Source organism: Anomaloglossus baeobatrachus, chromosome 6 (genome assembly GCF_048569485.1).
Source record: "Anomaloglossus baeobatrachus isolate aAnoBae1 chromosome 6, aAnoBae1.hap1, whole genome shotgun sequence".
NCBI lineage: Eukaryota > Metazoa > Chordata > Amphibia > Anura > Aromobatidae > Anomaloglossus > Anomaloglossus baeobatrachus.
In genome coordinates, this window is record NC_134358.1 from 301,085,512 (window position 1) to 301,110,005 (window position 24,494).

At 41.2% G+C, this 24,494-nt stretch overlaps 1 protein-coding gene across 2 annotated transcripts in view; it reads left to right on the forward strand.

The window, feature by feature from the left end:
- TMEFF1 (transmembrane protein with EGF like and two follistatin like domains 1) overlaps positions 1-24,494 on the forward strand; it is a 314,378-nt gene that overhangs the window by 181,121 nt on the left and 108,763 nt on the right. For both annotated transcript variants that reach the window (XM_075314890.1, XM_075314889.1), the window contains exon 4: positions 16,187-16,213. In XM_075314890.1, the coding sequence (XP_075171005.1) occupies positions 16,187-16,213 (27 nt within the window). The remainder of the gene's footprint in view (positions 1-16,186; positions 16,214-24,494) is intronic.

The following is a 24,494-nucleotide window of genomic DNA, read 5'->3' on the forward strand; positions in this document are numbered from 1 at the left end:
AGAATCTGCATTCAAGCTTATTTTGAATGAAAGATAGCATTACCAGTGTAATGACATGTATTGACTAACAATCTGTTCTCCTGATGGCAGGGTAGAGCTGTGTGAGATTATAACTAACACATAACAGCAGAGCTGAGCATTGTCTCATTACAAACGCAGCTGCAGCTCTCCTCTCATAGTGCTGTCGGCTTAGCTGTACTCATATTACTTAGCTGTACTCACAGAGTAGCGATCTGTGACATGGGAGCAACAGAAGTGTTAGTTGTAATCTTGTAATCAGGCATAGCTGTGCAGTACAGCTGACATCCCTGTGTGAGGAGAGCTGCAGATGTGTTTGTAATGAGGCAAATCTCAGCTCTGTTATATTGTGTTAGTTATTATCACACACTGTTCTGCAGTGAGATCAGGAAAGCAAAGTGCATCCATTATATACCACACTTATAACGCCTTCTGTAATGTAAAGTAAGCTCTGGGGCAAATTCTCAGGGAGATCTATGCCCTGCCTTTAGATACTAACAGCTTCTTCACATATTAAGAAAAATGTGCATCTCTCTGGAATAAGATATTAGATCACAAATATCAAGGTATCATTTTCTTCAACTATGTATGACCTGCATGCCCTTATAGATGGCTTAGGAGGGTTGATGCTACTGACAGATTTACTTTAAAGTTGCATTCCCATTTTCATAAATAGAAGCAATTTAGCATTTTACTGCTTATTAAAATGATAAGCTTTTCTTATATTTATACTGTTCTTTTGTTTACAGCTTGTTGCCTTTGAGACTGACCTCCACAGCTTGACACCAGTTCTAGGTCCTATTGTAAATTCTGCATTTACCAAAGAAGTACTGTGATTTCAGCTCTGAAGCTCACAGAACTGTGAATGCAAGTCTGGATTATAACAGAAGATGTAATCCAGTAGCTATAGGAAAGAAGTTACCCATAACATGGTGTTCAGAGATGTTAGGTATACACAAATATGTAAGGCCACTTTCACACTCCGTTGTGATCTCTGTTCAGTGGTGTTGTAAGGGCTTCCAACAGAACCCCCGCAAAGAAGGTTTCGGACGCATGTGCTGATGCCCCATTGACTATAATTGTGCAGACAGAGTTACCATGTGGTCTGTCGTGTACCATTATCAGGAGTATATGCTTTCTGCAGGCAGACACCCAGATGCAGTCTACTGCATCTGAGTGTCCGCCTCCAGAAAGCATATACGCCAGAAAATTTACAATCAGTGTGTTGGCCGTTTGACATTGGAGGTCACCTAGAGCAGCCGAGATCTGATGTGAATATTACAGTAAATGGTAGTAAAATGATGTAGTAGAATAGTAGAGGAGGGTCATCTATGTGATCGGGCTTGGCAAATGTGTGATTGGTCAGAGCCAGGAGTGAGAGTGGAGGAAAGGTAGGTGGCTGCAAGTGGACATTCATGAGTAGAAGCTTTGGCACCACAGATGAGTATTTAGGCCTACACAAAAGTCAATGTTAGTTAATTACCCTTTTTCGGTTATAATTAGGTTTGATTACCTTAATTTCTATTTAATAAATAGAGTTCTCTTTAATAAAATTTAATTGACGTATTAAAATTGTTGTTAGTCAATTTAAAAACTTATTGGGAAATAATTTGCTAGAAGGACCCCAAGAAACAATTGCCTAGGAGCCTCTACATGGTTTAATCTGGCGAGTATTTATCAAAAAGTGTTAAGGGAAATATTAAAAGAAGAATGTGGCAAACAATGTGAGGAGAATAGAAGTAAAACCCACAGGAAAGTCTGAGATGTGGCTGCAAATTAATAAGAACCCTAAGCCGCAAATTGTATTAAGTGTGAAGGAGATTTTACTGATGTGACTCACCAAACAATAGCCGAGATAAGAGAGTGAGAAACCTCAGGTCGCATGTGCTCCACTGAATGGATTTATAGCAATCTCCTTCCCAATTCTGCACACTGCTCAGCCTGCGTTTGCCCTTTGATTTCTGCGCATTGTTATTCTCCACATGATTCACTTATTTACAGATTAACTGCCACAGGAAGAAGGTAGACAAAAGAAAAATCTTCTACAAGGACAGGCCAAAAATGCCAACCCCTTCTATGTTAGAGGAGAACCAGTATAGCTTTCTGGCAATTATAACCCATTATTCTCCAATTTACATCATCAGCCTCCTAGGTTAATTGTACACCCTCATACTTTTCTTTTCTTGTTTGCTTATTTTTTTTTTTACAAGTCGTTCTTCGGATACCCTGATTTCACGTGGAAACTATTATTTTAGATAAAAATATGGAGTATCATGTACTGGTCTGATTCTAATGAATATTGCCAGTGCACAATATATGAGTTTCCTCATGGGCAGAAGAGTATTGCTGTAGGCACACTTTGAAGACACATAGGTCTGCCATTTAAAGGGAACCAACCATCAGGATTTTCATATCTAAAGTAAAGCCAGTGCTATACTGGCACTAGGATGCTGAATGTAAGCATAGCTTTTGTTCTGAGATTAGATGTTTTATTTCAGAAATATGTGTAATTAGAGTTCCAGCAATGCACTGCTATTTGATTGACAGGTGCAACAGGAAGGGAATATATGGGTTGGGTCTTGCTATCTATTCCCGCCCCTGTCTATCTGCCTGCGCCGGAATTAATGTTTATGACGGCGACAAGGGGAGGAAAGCTAGACAGCCAGACAGGGGCAGGAATGGATAGCTAGACCCGACCCACATATTCCCTTCAGGTTGCACCTGTCAATCAAATAGCAGTGCGTTGCTGGAACTTTACTTGCACATATTTCTGAAATAAAACATCCCATCTCAGAACAAAAGGTATGGTTACATTCAGCATCATAGCGCCAGTATAGCACTGGCTTTACTTTATGTATGAAAATCCTGCTGGTTGGTTCCCTTTAAAGAGAACCTGTTGCTCTTGTTTTATTCCCACTGCTCTCCTAAGTTTTCAGATTTTTTTTTCTTAAATCCGTCATATGGTTCCAGAGATTTTCATTTAGTGTTTTATGCCTGTTTATTTAGTGTTGATTTTTCTGGTCTTTACAATGGGGCGTTGCTCACAGGGTTCTCTGTGGCAATGTCTTTCGTCACCGCTGCATAATTACCCTGTAAGCAACGCCCACTTGAAAAAGACCATACAAATTATTATATTGGGCACTCTAATTAAAAGGCCCTTATTTCTGGAACTCCATAGTGAATTAAAAAGTAAAACAAAACAAAATAATCAAGGGACCAACAAAAACTGGGGACTTTTGACCTGGTGACTTTTTTCACTTGGCCCTCTTTCACATTTAGTATTCGGTTCCAGTACAGTCCAAGAAGGATGTTGAGAAAGAACCCGTCAAGTTGTCACCAATCTCTTATTCCATCCATAACAATCTATATGTGTGAAAGGGGCGTACCCCTATATGGCTCTCACACTATTCACCCAGCATGAGCTGTGCCATCAGACGTCTTGCTATGTTTCTAAATATGGCAGTATCTTCCATGAAAAAGGCTGTAACAGTGTCTTCATTGTTTGGGCAGTTTTAGAATGGTGTAACAATTCATCCTTGTAACAAGACACACCTGGGAGTGTCCCAATGTCATTGTAGAAGACAGAATATTGGAGAAAAATAAAGTGTTCCAGCATTTTATAAGTCTCCTTACGTCAGCTTAGCACTCTCCACAAGGAGTAACGTTACCTCTTAGGGGCACTTTGCACACTACGACAACGCAGCTGCGATGTCGGTGGGGTCAAATCGAAAATGACGCACATCCGGCATCGCAGTCGATATCGTAGTGTGTAAATGCTTTTTGATACGATTAACAAGCGCAAAAGCGTCGTTATTGTATCATCGGTGTAGGGTTCGGCATTTCCATGAATTGGGAAATACCGATGTTACGATGTTGTTCCTCGTACCTGCGGCAGCACACATCGCTGTGTGTGAAGCCGCAGGAGCGAGGAACATCTATCTGCGTCCTGCGGCTCACGCCGGCTATGCGTAAGGAAGGAGGTGGCCGGGATGTTTACGTCCCGCTCATCTCCACCCCTCTGCTTCTATTGGCCGGCTGCCGTGTGACGTCGCTATGACACCACACGACCCGCCCCCTTAATAAAGAGGCGGTTTACCGGCCAGAGCGACGTCGCAGGGCAGGTGAGTGCATGTGAAGCTGCCATAGCGATAATGTTCTCTACGGCAGCTATCACCATGATATCGCAGCTGCGACGGGGGCGGGGACTATTGCGCACGGCATCGCAGCATTTGATGTCGTACTGTGCAAAGTGCCCCTTAGTGCTTCTGTTAGGAGTTTCTCACCTAGCCAAATAAGACCTCTTGCTTTGCACTGATGAGTTCTAAACACCATGAAACATACTTCTGTAAAGGTCCCGTCACACACAACGAGATCGCTAACGAGATTGTTGCTGTGTCACCATTTCTGTGATGCAATAACGATCTTGCCAGCGATCTCGTTATGTGTGACACCTACCAGCGATCAGGCCCCTGTTGTGAGATCGCTAGTCGTTGCCGAAGGGTCCGGACCATTTTCTTCAAAGGTGATGTCCTGCTGGGCAGGACTCATTGCTGTGTTTGACACCTTACAATGACCTCCTATACAGGTCGCTCATCGTTATACAGGCAGCTGATCGTTACTGCATCGCTGGTAAGGTCTGACTGTGTGACATCTCACCAGCGACCTCCCAGCGACTTACCAGCGATCCTTATCAGGTCGCATCGTTTTCGGTAAGTCGTTAAATGTAACGGGGGCTTTAATGGTGACGTTGCATTGGCTTTAAATCCTAAGTCATGTGGGAAGGCTCATTAAAGGTTCTATTTTGACTTTTAGGATTTCTAGATCCAGTAGTTGGGACTACACTTCAAGTGTTCTTCCTCTCTGAAAAGGCTATATCCATACTTAATTTAGCAGAAGAGTATTGCATGGAATATGTTTCCTTCCGCTGACTTGGTACTGTACACAGGGAGAAATGTTACCCCTTAGACTCCCTGTCCGTGGTCTCATATATTAGACCTCCTGCTTTGCACTGATGAGGGGCAAACACTTGCACGTAGAATATCGGATTTCTTTTTTTATCCCAAGTCATGTAGCAAGACTTGTTAATGGGTCGATATTGACTTTTGGGATTGCTACACCTAATAGGTGGCACTGGAGTTGTGGCACTGGAGTTAAAGCCCTCTAACTTCTAAAGAGACTGTTACCATTTTATTAGCACAGTTTATGACCTACCGGTCAGTTTTGAAGAAAACCTTCATAACTATTCTTATTATTTCAGTAGTAGAATTTCCAAGATTGGGCTACCTATTGGCGTTTCTTTTCATAGTAACTGTACAGAATACCATGATTCATCCTTTGAACAGGACGGATTTCCTTCTGCTTCTCATCTCTGCACTTTTATGTTAGCACCCAAGGGAAGGTTTTCCTTCATTCAGGTAGATGTGTCCACATGACAGCCACATGCACGCTCCAGTGTTTCTACTAGTTTCAATACACCGAAAACACTTTTTAATGAGATCCCAATTTGGCATCAGTCACTTTAATTTCTAGACAGACGGACTTTTTTTAGTGTATTTTACTGTGCTAGTTACTAAAATGACATAGTTTCCTTATCAAGTTGACAAGATAATGTGCTCACTCACATTTATCCATTGTGAAGAGTCGGAAATGTTCTCTTCAGTTCTTCTGGCAGTAATTAAATTCTTCTTAGTTGTGCTGAAGTCTAGTTGTGGATAAGATAACAACGTGTTTCATATATTTATATTATATGCAATGCAAAGAATGGTGAATGCTAACTTAAATAAAAGTTTATGCTAAGCGTAATTCTAGAGATGTCAAAATATATAAATATATGTATATACTGTGTGTGTGTGTGTATATCTACATATATATATATATATATATATATATATACATATATATATATATATATATATATATATATATATATATATATATATATATATATATATATATTTGCATATGTAACCAGACAAATTTCTAGAAATGGGGTGGGAGGCTTATACATTGATGCCACCAGTGCTTACACCACCAGGATTTCATTTCCGATTCCTATATTTCCTAAAGCTACCGATGCAACAGTTAGGCTAAGTGCACACACCATGTTTTGCTGCATTTTTGCTTGTTTTTTGGGTGCAGTTTTGGTCTCAAAACTGCATGACTTTCCTTCCCCAGCAAAGTCTATGAGATTTCATTTTTGCTGTCCGTGCGTTGCAGTTTTTTTTGGCTGCGTCTTTGTGTTGACCACAAAGATGCAGCATGTCAATTCTTTTGGCGTTTTTCACCCATTGAATTCAATGAGATGTGGAAATCTGCAATGAAAAACGCAAGTTGTTATTTTCACATGCGTTTTGGTGCGTTTTTCTGACTAGACTCGGGTTGGCGGGGATTGATCGCTGGTATTTGGCCAGATACAGTCCCCATATAAAGTCTATGGGGACCAGAATCGGGCAAAAAGGGGTAGGAGCAAGCACTTCATACTCACCGATCACCGGGCGGCTGTCATACTGCTGCCGTGGCAGCTCTTTCATCTTCCAGAGCCGGCCGCTCATTAGGCTCATAACATATTCACTCCTTCCCTGCTCACCAATAACTGTGATTGGTTGCAGGCAGACCTGCCCCCACGCTGAGTGACAGCTGTCTCACTGCAACCAATCACAGCCACCGGTGAGCGGCTCCATATCGTGCAGTAAAATAAATAAATAAATAATTTAAAAAAATTCACTTCTTACTTTACCAATACAACAGTAACATCAATTCATGATTTAGTCACAATGCACAGGATACAGCAAAAATATATAAGGGTATGTTCACACAGGGATTTTTTGATAAGTTTTTGCTTTGCTTTTGAGCTGCAGATTTGCCTTGGTTTTATGCAAATCCATGCTAATAAAACACTGCTTTTTACAGTCCCAGCAAAGTCTGAGATTTCTGAAATCTCTTGCACGCACCCACAATCACCTGCAGATTTTTTCCTGACTGTTTTGTCAAATACCTGCGCTTTTTGCTGCAGATTTCAAAGAATGAGCTTGTCAATTCTTTGCAGCGTTTCTGCAACGTTTTTTCATAGATACAACCCATTTTGTAGAAAAATCACCAAAATGCATCAAAAACGCAGATGACTCAAAGGAGATTTCCTGCCACAAGATCAGGTTTCGGTCAGGAAAAAACTTACCAAAAAAAGCCCTGTGTGAACATGGCGTAGGCGACAGGAGTGCTTTATGTACATTGCCATGTGCAAAAAACTCTAATTTATACATTTTTAATTTTTAGTCACAGTTATGTGTTATATGTCTCACATACTTCATAATGAATCTCATAAATATGAACAATTTAAGTACTTGCATTATTAGCTTGAACTTTAATTATTTCTGTGAGATAAAACTTTCTCTGCCTATTTAAAAACAGGCAGATAAGTGTTTCACCTCACAGAAAGAATCAGCTGTGATCCTGTGCTGTAATGTCTGTATACTCTTTTGCATCCTCCCCTGCCCAGGAGATGTGGTATGATCAGACCATGTCCCTGTACAGTCAGACATATCCATTTCACAGCACATAGCAGGAACGTGTATGTAAGATTATCTCAGAACAGGAATATTTTTTTTGTTTTATCACAGATCAAATTGTGGAACTTATTATTATTCCAAGATCTATTGATTAAAATGTAATTTCCTTTTGTGACAACCCATATCATCCTGTTGCCTATATAATAGATTAAGTGGAAACAAGTTGTGCTGCGTGCTTCTGAGGTGGCAGCGGTGATTGTCGGAATCAATTTAGCCGCATCGCTGTTCTCCTGCTTTGGCACCCACTATTCTATTTAAAAGGAACCTAGGTGCAATGTTCACCCAGAACCATGGGCTGTATATAAGAGCCCGGTGGTGGTGGCCGCAGCTTATAGGGCCCAAATCTGGTGACCGGTTCCCTTTAAAAAAGAAATCTCCGTGTAGGAAACTACTCTCATTTAGTCTAAAAAGCACAAAAAGCTACTACCAATTCTATTCCAATAAGTAACAGTACACTCGATGAACATTATTCTAGACAGCCAGGCTGTATTAATAGTCTTACTGATGATGAGTGGAAATCTAATTTACCAGACAACTATCTGATCATTTAATGCTAGAAACTATAATTTAATTATCTTGTATGTTGTTCCTAGAATTTAAATTTCAGGCTTCGGTAAACAGATAAATATGCAATTAACCTTTTTTTCTGGAGGTTTTGGGGTGTTGCATTATTTGGAATTCACAATGCAGCTGTTGTGAGATCCATTATAGTCTGAGTTGGATTGCAGGAACTTACGAAGACGTCTTTAGGGCTGCATATGCTAGAAAAACACATTTACACTTGCTCAGTAATCATGTGCACCTTAATTCTATCTGTAGCTTTGGCTTCCCCCTCCTTTCAGACCAACCTCTGGTCTTCCTATAGCGGATGCCACAATTGCATTGCAGCTTGCTAGTTTTCTGCTTGAATTCTTCTCCATAAAGGGTTCGACTTGCTGTAAATATTGCTAGAGCTGATAAGTAAAGTATAACCACAGGCAGGGTTTCAATTTGGATCTGGAAAACGATATTTCAATAAAATCACTTGAGGCAAATCCAAAGTTGTTGAGGTGCTGTTTAGTCGCTTACAATGTAGTGAAGTGTAGATGAGCAGTGGTCAGCTCTCCCTGAGTGCACACCCGTGACGTTTGCCCTATAACAGTTGTGTTTTCTGGGTTCCGAAGTTGCTCCTGACATTGCGCTAGAATAACTTGTGCATACTTAAAGCATGGTTCCAATGGGGTTTTTTTGCACTACTGGAGTGGTGCTTTTAATCTAAGGTCCTACTCCTAGTAACATACTGGCCCTCCGGTGTCTTCACCTTATATCGACGCTGCCTCAGTCCCACGGTGCCATCTTGTGAATGCAACTTCTGACTAGGGCGGAAGTTAGAAGTTACATCACATGCTCTCAATGCAAGTCTATAAGAGCTAGAATGAGGCTCTCATAGAGTGACCTCCAGCTCCCTCCATCAAACACTGCAGCGATTCAGCAAGTCACAAACTACCAAAGACCAACCAGAGCGGCGCTGATAGAAGATGAAGATGGCAGCAGATGAGTATATGAGTAGGGCCAGGGAGCTTAGACTAAAAGCACCACTCCAGTTGTGAAAAGAAAACCGCTGGAGTGGTGCTTTCAGACAGTTAAGGGGCATTTACACTGCAAAGTAATCATGAACAAACATTGATAAAGACGCTCATTTCACGATTGTCTTGCAGTGGAAACAGGCTACCAATCACTGAATTAATGAGCAAATTCTCCTTCAGCTGGTAAAATTATATTTTTTTGCAGCATAAAAGATCATCGTTCTCGGAAGTGCATCGTCCTGTGTAACACTGCCGAGAGCACTGGCAGTCTGTGCGCAATGAACAGTCTAGTACACATCACTCAGTGCTCATTGTTTACTTAAACTAAGGATCCATTTACATGGACTGTGTGGCGACAATAATCCACCCCTGATTAGTAAACATTTACATATTGGCGGTCATTTAACCCCTTCACCCCTGGGCGATTTCCTGTTTTTGTTTTTTCCTCCCCTTTTTCCAAGAGCCTTTTTTATTTTTCCATCAGTATAGCCAATTGAGGGCTTATTTTTTGTGGGACGAGTTATATGAATAACGCCATTCATTCTGCCAAATATTGTACTGGAAAACAGGAAAAAATTCCAAGTGGGGTGAAATTGCAAAAAAAAGTGCATCATCTGACCCCACACTGTCATGGTAACCCATTGGCGCCCCGTGATCGTGTCATGGGGCCGCCGGAGACGGCGGGGAACAGTGTTAGATTGTGCTGTCAGAGTTTGACCGCGTGCTCTAGAGGGTCTCCGATTCACCCACGCCTGTTAGCTGTACATGTCTGCTGATCAGATCAGCAGACAAGTATGGGGAATAATGCGGGCTCGCTGCTCGGGCCCGCATTAAAGGGACAGACACGGCCAAGGACGTATGTATACGTCCTTGCTTGTGAAGGGGTTAATATCATGTTTACACAGGCAGATATCAGTAAACAATGTGTACTGAGCGATCTGTAGTAGAAGGTTCAGTCCACATAGGCTTCCACTGTTCTTGGAATTGTTAGTCTTTCCTGTTTAGCGAGATGATTCACCATTGAGAACAAAGATATGTTGCGTTGCACAAAAGATCATTTCACCCAATAAATGAGCATTTTGTTGGTTCATTGGGGGATCTGAAGCATTTTACATTGAAGATTGAGAAAGATATCAGAATGCAGAAGGTAAGAACTCAACATTATAAGTTTAATGACTTTTGTTGTGTTAAGTGTCAACTTACATCTTCCTGCATCGGGATTTCTTGTTGCATTTTGATATATTTGTCTTTTTTAAAAAATCTACATCCATAGAAAGAATCAAAGGCAAACCTTGAAGCCAAGACTAGTTAGTTATATAGATGACATTGCGCTCCCAACATCCCAAACCACCAGTTCCCTCACAGATGTCAACTTAAAGAAACACTTTGTATACTGCATTATGACAAATTCATGGCGATGGGAAAAGGTGTGCAAGACAGGAGTGCAAAACTCAGAAAGTTTGTTTATATGAGGGGCTGATGACAAGTCTTAGGCAGGCTTTGCACGTTGCGACATCGCAAGCCGATGCTGCGATGTCGCACTCAATAGTCCCCACCCCCGTCGCAGGTACGATATCTTGTGATAGCTGGTGTAGCGAAAATTATCGCTACGCCAGCTTCACATGCACTCACCTGCCCTGCGACCGTCGCTCTGGCCCGCGACCCGCCTCCTTCCTAAGGGGGCGGGTCGTGCGGCATCATAGCGACGTCACACGGCAGGTGGCCAATAGCGGCGGAGGGGCGGAGATGAGCAGGATGTAAACGTCCCTCCCACCTCCTTCCTTCCGCATAGCTGCCGGCGGCAGGTAAGCTGATGTTCCTCGCTCCTGCGGCGTTATACACAGCGATGTGTGCAGCCGCAGGAGCAAGGAACTACATCGTACGTGTCGCGGCAGCATAATTATGAAAAAGCCTGCAACGATGATATGATAACGACGCTTTTGCGCTCGTTAATCGTATCATCTAGCATTTATACACTATGATCTCGAAAGTGACGCCGGAAGTGCGTCACTTTCGATTTGACCCCACCGACATCGCACGTGCGATGTTGCAACGTGCAAAGCCGCTCTTAGGCTTTGTGACCTTTTTTTTTCTATGGTAACGAATGTTACATCACATGAAAGCCTTATGTGTCTAATATATGTTTTCAAAATTTCATGTTTGTTGCTTATGGCAACAGTGTTCTATGCATGCGGGAAAACAAAATGGTAGAATCTAATGCGATATTCACCGCAGCTGAGAGCAGAGGAGTGAAAATATTCTTGTTTCTTCCAAGAAAGTCCATGAAGGATATTCATGGGCATATGTCGCAGACATCAGGGGATCAATGTCCTTCATATTCCAGGGTTAAAAACTGGGTTGCCAAATTTAAAACGGGCCACTTCAGCATCAATGATGAGGCACGTCCTTGACGACCAAGAGTGGTTGTTGCTCCGGAGGTCGCCGATGCTGTGCACAACCTCATACCGGAGAATCGACGAATTTCAGCTAAAGCAATAGCAGACATCATAGGGATTTCCTGTGAATGTGTTTTTGTCATTATCCATGAACATTTGGACATGAGGAAGCTATCTGCAACGTGGGTCCCCAAATGTTTGACAACAGCTCAGAGAATCATGCGAGTGAAAGCTTCCCGGTCCATTTGTCAGTGTTTCTGGACTGATAAGAACTTCCTGGATCGACTGGTCACTATGGATGAGACCTGGATTTATTTGTATGACTCTGAAATCAAGGAGCAGTCAAAAGAGTGGAGGCACAGTGGTTCTCCTCGTCCAAAGAAGTTTAGGGTGCAAAAATCAGAAACTAAGGTGATGGCGTCTGTGTTCTGGGATAAGGAGGGTGTGCTGCTAGTGGACTACCTTCAAAAAGGGTTCCACCATCAATGCAAGGTATTACATTGAACTTTTGAACCAATTAAAGGCAGCCCTGTAGGCCAAAAGGTGTCCAAAAGAATCTTGTTCCTTCAAGACAACGTCTCCGCTCACACTGCACAAGTGACCACGGCAAAACTGGCAGAGCTGGGCTTCCAGCAAGTTGACCAACCACCTTATTCACCAAATCTAGATCCCTCCGACTATTATCTGTTTCCAAACCTGAAGAAACACCCCAAGGGTACCAAATTTCACACTATTTCTGATGTCATGGCTGCTGCGGATGCCTGGTTTGAGGCACAACCGAAATCCTTGTTTTTGCTAGGCTTACAGAACTTGGAATACTGATGTAAGACGTGTGTTGACAACAGGAGAGTATGTGGAATAAATGTAAAGTTTCATCATCCTATCTCGTTTCTTTCTGGGTAAAGCCAAAGACTTATCAGCAGCCCCTCGTATGTAATCAAAATGTTAAAATTTAGATTCAACATTTTGGCAAGCAGCGACAGCACCGTAAAAAGGAAAAAGAAAATGTAGCAAAACTTGTGACTTTTTTGTCTGCCAGAGTGCAAGTCGCTTAATATGTTGTTTTCCATGTTCATGAGCTCTTGAAAACATGCAGTTTCCTAATTATATTTCCAACAAAATTCATTCTTCCTACAAACTAAAGCCTTAAGGAATTATAGATGCAACTGCAGCAGTTGCTCCTTAGCCGTGATGCTACGAACGTCCTAACAAACCTGGTATGTAATAGAAAAATATCTAACTATAGTCAGGCAAATGATGGAAGCCTGAGTCTGTTTTGTAGAATCTTGCCTTAGATAAAGAAGCACTGAGGTCGGAGGATATCCAGTGTTTTGTTTATGCTGCACCGATCACCTAAAAACAGAGCAGACAGCTTTGCTCATAGAGCGTACAATGCCCTATTTGTCCTCGGACTTGTAATCGCTGTATTGCTCTTTTAGAAATGGCTCTATGAAATTGAATTGAAACTTGCTATTATTTTAGCAGTGAACACTAGGAGCTGCAAACCCATTTACGCATGGGGATTGTTGAATTCATACCTTGTTTTTCTCCTTTTTTCCGCAATCCACCAAGATGAGATTTCATATGATGGAAACTATCACAATAGAAAAAACAAACAATAAAGAGCAATGCATGAATTTCTAAAATTGTGCGTGTACGAAGAAAATTCTGCATTGTTCCTCACGGTTTTCAGACATATACGTATCAAACAAAGATTTACATATTACTGTGGTTTATAGGGGTTATAGTTAATAAGTAATGTGATGGTTTCACAATAAGGGTATGTGCTCATGGAGTCTTTTGATGTGTCTTTTGGAGTGGGTCCACTCTAAAATTATTAGGAAATGTCTTTCAAGTGTTTCTTGAGGATTATTTCAGTTTTTATAGTAAAACCACTTTGTTGTTCATATGTTCAGTCTTTTGAGCATTTTTTTTCCACTTGAAGGTTCGAAAAACTCCAGTTGGGAAAAAAAAAGTGAAGGTCAGGGACCAATCAGAATGCAGCACAAAAAAAACCTTGAAGAGAAAACTAGGGACTCTCTGATTGCAAGGCTGAAAACCCTTCTCTAGAAAAACTACACACTGTCCTATCAGAAGGCTGAAAAAAATCCTTCAGGGAAACACTCAAAAAGGTTTGAAGAACTCTAAAAACCACTTTAGGAAAAGAAACACTCCTTAAAAAAAAACGTCCTGAAGTTTTTTGACCACGTGAAAGGTTGTGCACATATGGCAAGGGTATGATCACAAACGGCAGATTTGATAGTTTCCATGACGGTCCCTTTCAGCCGAATAGGGTTTGCAATTATTAATGCAGAAGCTGCAGAAACACTCCCTTTCACATGTTTGGAATGAAAGGTGCCTATATACATCATATTGCTATAGGCAATACATATTTTTACCCTCCCTTCCCATTGCAAATTAAATTTATTAGCAAAATTTGCAAACTTTCTGTTTACTATAATACAGTGATACGAGAACAATTTATATAGCTCAATACAAGTGATATAACAAGTGGATTCTTAAAATTCAAAACAAAATGGCTACTGCAGACCCAAAATTATTCAAACCCCTCATGAGAAGTACCGTTAGTACTTGGTCGAGCACTTTTTGGCTGTTTTGACCTACTGAAAACATGATGCATATCCTGACACCAGCTTCTGCAGTGTTCCTGGAAATCTTTGGCAATTCCTTATTTGCAATGGCCTCCAGTTCTCTAATTTACTCCTGTGTGTGCTGTAGCCCACTTTTTTCAAATCGCACCATAGATTTTCTGTGGGGTAAGGAGACTGTGATGGCCACTCCAGATTCTTCCAGGACTTCTTCTGAAACCAAGTCTTGGTGGACTTTAAGACTTTAGATATGCTTGCTATCACTGTCCTGTTGGAAGGTCCAATAACGAAAACTTCGACATAGAGAGCATGATATTTTTTCTTGGATTTATTGAATCCATCTTGTTCTTCACATTCTGTAGATTTCCAGCATCAGACGAAGTAATTCAGGCCCTAAGCAACACCAAGCCACCACCGTGCTTCACAGTATGCAGAGTGTAGTTCGAGGCAGATAATTCATCCTTCCTCCTCCAGACATATCACTGGTACATATGCCTGAAAAGGTGTAGTTTTCTTCAATCACTGTACATAACAGAATCCCAAACATTCTGGGAATTACTGATATGCTTTGGAACTTTTTAGAGCTGACTTTTCTTGTGATTTTAAGTTAGTAAAGTTATACATCTTGATGTTCAAGCAAGAAGACCTTCAGTGTCCTATGTAAGTGCCTGTTGCCACCAAAATGTGCTGCAAGTCTTTTGCAGTCATTTGAGGGGTTTTGATCATTTGCCTCCTCATGAATCTGGTGGTAGCCGGTGATAGTCTTCTGTTTCTGTTACATCCTGGTAGTATAGCTTGTGTTCCTTAAACTTTGAACTTGCTTACTATGATTCCAATGGTATCACTAGGAACAGTCTATGCCTTTGCTATCTTTTTATACCCATTTTCTTGTTTTCTACATGGCAGTGAACACTCTTCTTAACTTTTTAACTTAGCCATATTTCTAACATGCGATCAAATGTCATAGTTAATGAATCCCTATCAAGTCGAGTTATTTGAGAAGTTTTCTCTCAAGCACATTTGATGGAATGAATGAAGCCTTGGATTATTACATCTGGAGTAACTGACATAAAACCTGTTTTGCATATGTATGCTTTTATTTTATTCAGGGGGTTGAATAATTCTGAGAATGCAGTCATAAAAAGTGGCATCTTTTTATACTAGTTGATTTTTTTACCTTCTTTTCGTAATGCCTTTGGCTCGATATTGAGCCATGTCGACTTGATGAATGAACGCTCATTAGGAAGAGCAATCTTGTGAAAACCTAGATAGGTCCACCAGGGTCTTATATTATAGTATTAAGCCATCGGATTGCTGGTCTTCCTCTTCGCCTTGTTCCTTCTATTCTTCCGACCATGATTTCCTTCTCCAGTGATTGCTGTCTTCGTATCATGTATCCAAAGTAAGAAAGTCATAGTTTTGGTGATCTTTGCTTCAAGTGACATGTCTGGCTTGATTTGTTCCAAAATTGATTTGTTTGTTTTTCTTACCGTCCTTGGCATTGATTATTTGTGTAGAGGTATTGAAATTGTTCTTGTTTGTTTAATTTCTTGCAAACAGCAGAAAGTGTGTAAATTTAACTAATTACTATTACTACTTACTATTACTTCACTATGGGAGTTGAATAATTTGGATTGCAACTGCACAGTATACATCAGTAACTCTTTCTCTACCCATACTTGAGGTTGTTCTTATAATAGTTGTGAGCTTAACAAATTTTACCTTGTATTTGTAGTCATTTGTCCACAATTAGTACATTTAATGTTGTTACATATTAAATGTTTTGCCATTGCTACATAAGTACGTATGACTTTTCTTAAAATGTTGATGTACTCCTCTCTAGTTAACATTGCTCCAGGTTTGTCTCTGCCGGTATAACACCAGATGTAGTTTATGATTTTGAGAAGACAGAATGCGTAACAGCTGGAGTATCATGGCTATAAAATGCAGATTTACACATCAATACAGAGATAACAAACAGCAAAAAAAAATAGTTTAATTAATGTTTGATTTTATTTTCTTTTGATCCTTAGATGCAGCATCTGGATCTGGAGAAGGTGGTAAGTTGTTTTTACATTCTAGATTGTACATATCTTTAATTTTAAAGAATACTTTTATTGTACACAAACTATTTAAATAAATGGCATGTATATAAGCTCCATTTAGTCCCCTTTAGGTCCAGTTTGGTCTCCTTAAAGTCTTGGAAGATCACTGATGTTCATTGCAAAGAGAGTCTTAAGGAATAGATGACGGTTTATATTTTCTAAGTCAACAGGAACTTAAAATTAACCTGTCACCAGGTTTCTGCAGTCTAAACTTCTGTCTCCATATTGTTTGTCCATTAAAGGGGTTTTCTGTCCTTAGGTTACAAATCTGCTGTCACTTTGTGAGACTGCTGACTTGTAAATCCTCATAGTGAGCGCAAGGCGTAGTGTAAGGCTATGTGCGCACGTTGCGTACTAGCCCTGCAGATATTTCTGCAGCGATCTGAAGAGCACATGTGCGCTTTAGATCGCTGCAGAAATGTCCGTAGTGAGCGCCGATTCCATGCGCTCTGCCTGCAGCTCCTGCCATAGACAGAGCAGGAGCTGCCGGCAAAGCGCAGGAAAGAAGTGACATGTCACTTCTTTTTGCGCAGCGCTTCGGCAGTAGCCGAAGCGCTGCGCTCTGAGACGCCACGTGCGCACGGCCCCTGCACAATCTCCATAGACTGTGCAGGGGACGCAGGACGCATGCAGTTACGCTGCGCTGCAAAGCGCAGCGTAACTGCATGAATTTACGCAACGTGCGCACATAGCCTAAGGGTTTCTCAGTGCCGACTAAATGGGTGCGGGCTCACTCAATGCAGTGAAATCTCCACTAGAATATGGTTCTCCTTTCATTCTTAGCCTTGTACTGTGCCTCAAATGTCATTTTCGACCACATATGGGGTATTGGCGTACTCAGGAGAAATTGCATAACAAATTGTATTGTTTAATTTCTCCCATTACCCCTCCTGAAAATTAAAAAGTTGGGTCAAAAAACTTCTTAGTTGAAAAAATAGCAATTTTCATGTACTCAGTCCAATGTTATACAATTCATTGAATGGCCTGAGGGTTAAAAATGCTCACGAATTCCCCAGACTGGGGTTACTTGTAGGGGTTTATGCTTTTTTGGCCTGTCAGGGGCTTCTCAAATTTGACATGGCGTCTGCAATCTTTTCCAGCCAAAATGCTGCTCCTTCGCTTCCAAGCTCTTCTGTGCACCCAAATAAAAAGTAGTTTTCCACCACATACTGGATATCGATGTTCTCAGGAGAAATTGTGGAACAAATAGTTTGGTGCATTTTCTTCTGTTACCCTTGTGATAATAAAAAAATCGGGGCTAAACCAACATTTTTATGGCAAAAATGTGATTTTTTTTTTTATTTTCATGGCTCAGCATAATAAAATCTGGGCAGCATCTGGGGTTTTCAAGGTGCTCACAATGCATCTAGATAATTTTCTTGAGGGGTTTAGTATATGGGGTCACTTGTAGGGGTTTACACCATTTAGACACATTGGAGGCTCTGGCGTCGGCTATCAATTACACCGCATTTTGAGTTCCAAAAGTTAAATGGTGCGCCCTCCCTTCTGATCTGTGCCGTGCGCCTAAACAGTTGTTTTCCATGACATATGGGGTATAGGGGTACTCAGATGAATGTTCACAACAAATTGAGTCATGTATTTTCTCCTCTTACCTTGTGAAAACAAAATTTGGGGCTAAATTAACATTTAAAAGTGTGAATTTTTATTTTCACTGCTTAACATTATAAAATTCTGTGACGCATCTGGAGTTTAAAGGGGCTCACCACACATCTAGATAAATTCCTTGAGGGGTGTAGTTTACAAAATAGGGTCACACTTGTGGGGCGTTTCCATTGCTTAGGCACGTCAGAGGGTCTGCAAACATGACATGGCATCCACTATCGGTTCCAGACAATTTTGCTTTCCCAAAGTCAAATGGTGCTCTTACTTACTGAGCCCTTCCATACGTCCAACAGTAGTTGTCCAGCACATATTGGGTTATCCATGCACTGAGGAGAAACTACATGACAAATTGTAGAGTATATTTTCTCCTGTTATCCTTGTGAAACAAAAAATTGGTGCTAAAGCAACAATTTTGGAGAAAAAATTATTTTTTTATTTTCACGGCTAAACGTTATAAAATTCTGTGAAGTACTTGAGGGTTCAAGGGTCTAAAGTGACATTTTTGTAGGAAAAAGTAATATTTTTTACCTTCCACATTGCTTTAATGCCTGTGACGCCCCTATATATAGGGTTAATAAATTTGTCAAATGTGGTTTTGAGGGGTGCAGATTTTAAATTGGTGTCACTTTTGGGTATTCTCTGTCATATAGGCCTCTTAAAATTATTTCAAATGTGATGTGGTCCCTATAAAAAACATGCTTTTTTAAACTTTGCTGGAAAAATGAGAAATTGCTGATAAATTTTCAATCCTTCTAACTTCCTAACAAAAAAAATAATGTTTTAAAAATGATGTTGATGTACAGTAGGCACATTGTAAATGTTATTTATTAACTACTATGTGTGACATACCGTATTTTTTGTACTATAAGATGCATCATACCATAAGATGCACCTAGGTTTTAGAGAAGGAAAATAGGGAACAAAAAATGTAAAGCAAAAAATGTGGTCATGATGTACTAATGCCTTCATCCTGGACCCCTTCTAGGTATAAGTGTTCCCCATCTTGTTGTGTATGCCCTCCATCCTGGTATATATGATCGCCATCCTAGGCACATCCTGGTATAGTTGCCTCTCATCCTGGTACATATGTACACCATCATTGTATATATGATCTAACATTTTGGTATATATGTTCCCATCCTGTTATATTTGACCCTCATCTTGGGCCCATCCTGATATATGTGATCCCCATCCTTGTATATATGGTCCCCATCCTGGGCTTATTTTGTTTTGTATACAGTACAGACCAAACGTTTGGACACACCTTTTCATTCAAAGAGTTTTCTTTATTTTCATGACTCTAAAAATTGTAGATTCACATTGAAGGCATGAAAACTATGAATTAAAACATGTGGAATGAAATACTTAACAAAAAAGTGTGAAACAACTGAAAATATGTCTTATATTCTAGGTTCTTCAAAGTAGCCACCTTTTGCTTTGATTACTGCTTTGAACACTCTTGGCATTCTCTTGATGAGCTTCAAGAGGTAGTCACCAGAAATGGTCTTCCAACAGTCTTGAAGGAGTTCCCAGAGATGCTTAACACTTGTTGGCCCTTTTGCCTTCACTCTGCGGTCCAGCTCACCCCAAACCATCTCGATTGGGTTCAGGTCTGGTGACTGTAGAGGCCAGGTCATCTGGCGTAGCACCCCATCATTCTCCTTCTTAGTGAAATAGCCCTTACACAGCCTGGAGGTGTGTTTGGGGTCATTGTCCTGTTGAAAAATAAATGATGGTCCAACTAAACGCAAACCAGATTGAATAGCATGCCACTGCAAGATGCTGTGGTAGCCATGCTGGTTCAGTATGACTTCAATTTTGAATAAATCCCCAAGTTTCACCAGCAAAGCACCCCCACACCATCACACCTCCCCCTCAATGCTTCACAGTGGGAACCAGACATGTAGAGTCCATCCGTTCACCTTTTCTGCGTCGCACAAAGACATGGTGGTTGGATCCAAAGATCTCAAATTTGGACTCATCAGACCAAAGCACAGATTTCCACTGGTCTAATGTCCATTCCTTGTGTTTTTTAGCCCAAACAAGTGCCTTCTGCTTGTTGTCTGTTCTTAGCCGTGGTTTCCTAGCAGCTATTTTACCATGAAGGCCTGCTGCACAAAGTCTCCTCTTAACAGTTGTTCTAGAGATGTGTCTGACGCTAGAACTCTGTGTGGCATTGACCTGGTCTCTAATCTGAGCTGCTGTTAACCTGCGATTTCTGAGGCTGCTGACGAGGATAAACTTATCCTCCGCAGCAGAGATGACTCTTGGTCTTCCTTTCCTTGGGCGGTCCTCATGTGAGCCAGTTTCTTTGTAGCATTTGATTGTTTTTGCCACTGCACTTTGGGACACTTTCAAAGTTTTCCCAATTTTTCAGACTGACTGACCTTCATTTCTTAAAGTAATCATGGCCACTTCTTTTTCTTTACTTAGTCCTACTGAATAGACTGTTAGAATTTGTATTATTGCAAGAAAAAAGCAGCTATCAACTGTGTATCCACCAGACTTCTGCACAACACAACTGATGGTCCCAACCCCATTTATAAGGCAAGAAATCCCACTTATTAAACCTGACAGGGCACACCTGTGAAGTGAAAACCATTTCCGGTGACTACCTCTTGAAGCTCATCAAGAGAATGCCAAGAGTGTGCAAAGCAGTAATCAAAGCAAAAGGTGGCTACTTTGAAGAACCTAGAATATAAGACATATATTTTCAGTTGTTTCACACTGTTTTGTTAAGTATTTCATTCCACATGTGTTAATTCATAGTTTTGATGCCTTCAATGTGAATCTACAATTCTCAGAGTCATGAAAATAAAGAAAACTCTTTGAATGAGAAGGTGTGTCCAAACTGTTGGTCTGTACTGTATATATATATATACAGTGCCTACAAGTAGTATTCAACCCCCTGCAGATTTAGCAGGTTTGATAAGATGCAAATAAGTTAGAGCCTGCAAACTTCAAACAAGAGCAGGATTTATTAACAGATGCATAAATCTTACAAACCAACAAGTTATGTTGCTCAGTTAAATTTTAATAAATTTTAAACATAAAAGTGTGGGTCAATTATTATTCAACCCCTAGGTTTAATATTTTGTGGAATAACCCTTGTTTGCAATTACAGCTAATAATCGTCTTTTATAAGACCTGATCAGGCCGGCACAGGTCTCTGGAGTTATCTTGGCCCACTCCTCCATGCAGATCTTCTCCAAGTTATCTAGGTTCTTTGGGTGTCTCATGTGGACTTTAATCTTGAGCTCCTTCCACAAGTTTTCAATTGGGTTAAGGTCAGGAGACTGACTAGGCCACTGCAACACCTTGATTTTTTCCCTCTTGAACCAGGCCTTGGTTTTCTTGGCTGTGTGCTTTGGGTCGTTGTCTTGTTGGAAGATGAAATGACGACCTATCTTAAGATCCTTGATGGAGGAGCGGAGGTTCTTGGCCAAAATCTCCAGGTAGGCCGTGCTATCCATCTTCCCATGGATGCGGACCAGATGGCCAGGCCCCTTGGCTGAGAAACAGCCCCACAGCATGATGCTGCCACCACCATGCTTGACTGTAGGGATGGTATTCTTGGGGTCGTATGCAGTGCCATCCAGTCTACAAACGTCACGTGTGTGGTTGGCACCAAAGATCTCGATCTTGGTCTCATCAGACCAGAGAACCTTGAACCAGTCTGTCTCAGAGTCCTCCAAGGGATCATGAGCAAACTGTAGACGAGCCTTGACATGACGCTTTGAAAGTAAAAGTACCTTACGGGCTCGTCTGGAACGGAGACCATTGCGGTGGAGTACGTTACTTATGGTATTGACTGAAACCAATGTCCCCACTGCCATGAGATCTTCCCGGAGCTCCTTCCTTGTTGTCCTTGGGTTAGCCTTGACTCTTCGGACAAGCCTGGCCTCGGCATGGGTGGAAACTTTCAAAGGCTGTCCAGGCCGTGGAAGGCTAACAGTAGTTCCATAAGCCTTCCACTTCCGGATGATGCTCCCAACAGTGGAGACAGGTAGGCCCAACTCCTTGGAAAGGGTTTTGTACCCCTTGCCAGCCTTGTGACCCTCCACAATTTTGTCTCTGATGGCCTTGGAATGCTCCTTTGTCTTTCCCATGTTGACCAAGTATGAGTGCTATTCACAAGTTTGGGGAGGGTCTTAATTAGTCAGAAAATGCTGGAAAATGAGATAATTAATCCAAACATGTGAAGCTCATTGTTCTTTGTGCCTGAAATACTTCTTAATTCTTTAGGGGAACCAAACAGAATTCTGGTGGTTTGAGGGGTTAAATAATAAATGACTCTCTGAATAAACTTTTCACAATTTAAAAAAAAAAAATAAGAAATAACATTCTTTTTTGCTGCAGTGCATTTCACACTTCCAGGCTGACCTACAGTCCAAATGTCACAATGCCAAGTTAATTCCGAATGTGTAAACCTGCTAAATCTGCAGGGGGTTGAATACTACTTGTAGGCACTGTATATATATATATATATATAAATATATATATATATATATATATATATATATATATATATATATATATATATATATATATATATATATATATATATATATATTTATATGTCCCTTATACTGGTATATATGATTCCCATCCTGGTATATATACCCCTATTCTGGTATATATCTCCCTTATTCTGGTATATATGTCCCATGGGCCCATTCTGGTGTATATGCCTCCCATCATACCGCACACATAAAAACATAAACAATTATACTCACATCCCTCCACTTCCCCAGTTCCTGGTGTCCTCTTCTGATGCCAGAAAGTAACTTTAGTGTGTGAGCGAGGGCAGCGCAAGATGTCAGTGCCATGCGCCCCCAAGTTACATGCTGGTGTCAGCTGCCAGAATATTCACTACTCTTCACAATTATGGGTGTGGGGAGCAGTGAGCATTCATTCTCTTTAATAGTGAACACACGTGATCGCCGACCACAAAAGGAAATCGGCACCTTGGTGATCACGTGTATTTACTATTAAAGAGAATAAATATTCACTGCTCCCCATGCCCATAATCCTGCCCACTTCTGCGCCAGCTTTAGTGTGAGAGGAGGGCGGGATTATTTGCATGGAGAGCAGTGAATATTAATTTTCTTTATTAGCGGGCACACTGTTAGCCCTAGCACTGGCTTCTGCTTCCTGTGATCCGCTCCTCTGCCATTGCTCCCGATCCCACAGCCAGGTACAGACGGACTATAAGATGCATCTCACACTTTCCTTCAAAAATGTTTGGGAAAAAGTGTATATTTTTGGGGAGAAAAATACGGTAACTCTGGCTCATGTATATGGGGCTATAGACCTTTATCTGAATAGTCTGTTAAGTCTATCCAACCTTACAGTACAGCTTTTTAATTTTCATCTCCATGTACAGAACTATAGTAGTAATCCAACAGAAAGTAACTGTTTTAGATGCTGAGCGCAGCACTTCATTTCTGTGTTGGGTGGTAGGGGGAGGGGCAACATCAGCACAAAGCATATTTGCTGCCCTGATTGAAATACAGGAATATAGACACACTGCATTTCAACCTTTTCCAGAAATCTTCTGCTTACTAGCTAACAAAGTACAGAAATCACATCCAAACAAACTCAAGCTACTTACCACACTTGGTTTCTATGCAGTCTGTTACTAGATGGTCTCTGACATCGCTGTAAAGGTCCAGTCACACATAACAAGATCGTTAACGAGATCATTACTTCGTCACAGTTTCCAGATCGTTGTTAAATCGTTGTTGAGATCGTTGGTGAGATGTCACACAGTCATTTTCCCAACGACTTTAGTAACGATGCAGCGTCCTGTATAACAATCTCATTGGTCGTTGGCACCCTGTCACTCAGGAGCTATGTAACGATTCCGACCTCGAATAGGGGCGTAGTGTTTGACGCTGTAAGCCACGTAGTCGTGCATATGCGTCGCCTTTTCCACACCCCTCTGCTCCGATTGGTGGCCAATACTGCGTTCTAATTAGGCGGCCGGCCCAGAAGGCAACTTTGTATCGCTTCATCCTTTATTCCTTTTTGAGTCTTGCTTTGAGGATAGAACCTGCAGCCGAAAAGGAAGCAAGCAATCGGGAACAAAGTACGAATGAATCCGCGTGTAGTCGCAGGTTCTATCCTCAAAGCAAGGCTCAAAAAGGAACAAGGCATGATACGATACCCAATCAGAATGCAGTACTGTTCTCAGCGCCAACCAATCGGTGCAGAGGGTGCGCGGAAAAGGTGACGCAACTACACGCCTATGTTTCACACTTTAAGTTCTCATCTAGGTTGTTAACGAGATTATTGGTAGTTGTCAAACATACAGATCCATCCTGCCCAGCAGGACTCCAACGAGCCAAAAATGGTCAAGGACATTCAGCAACGACCAATGATCTCACAACAGGGGGCGGATCGTTGGTACGTGTCAAACATAACGAGATCGCTGGTGAAGTCGTTGTTTCATCACAGAAACTGTGATGTAGCAACGATGTCGTTAGCGATCTCATTATGTGTGAAGTGGCCTTAAGACTTTGGAGCACAAACCGATGCAGGGAACTCTTGAAAATTAAGTCACAACAGTCTGCAGGAAGCCATGTGATGCTGGGCTGTTGACCAACAGGCA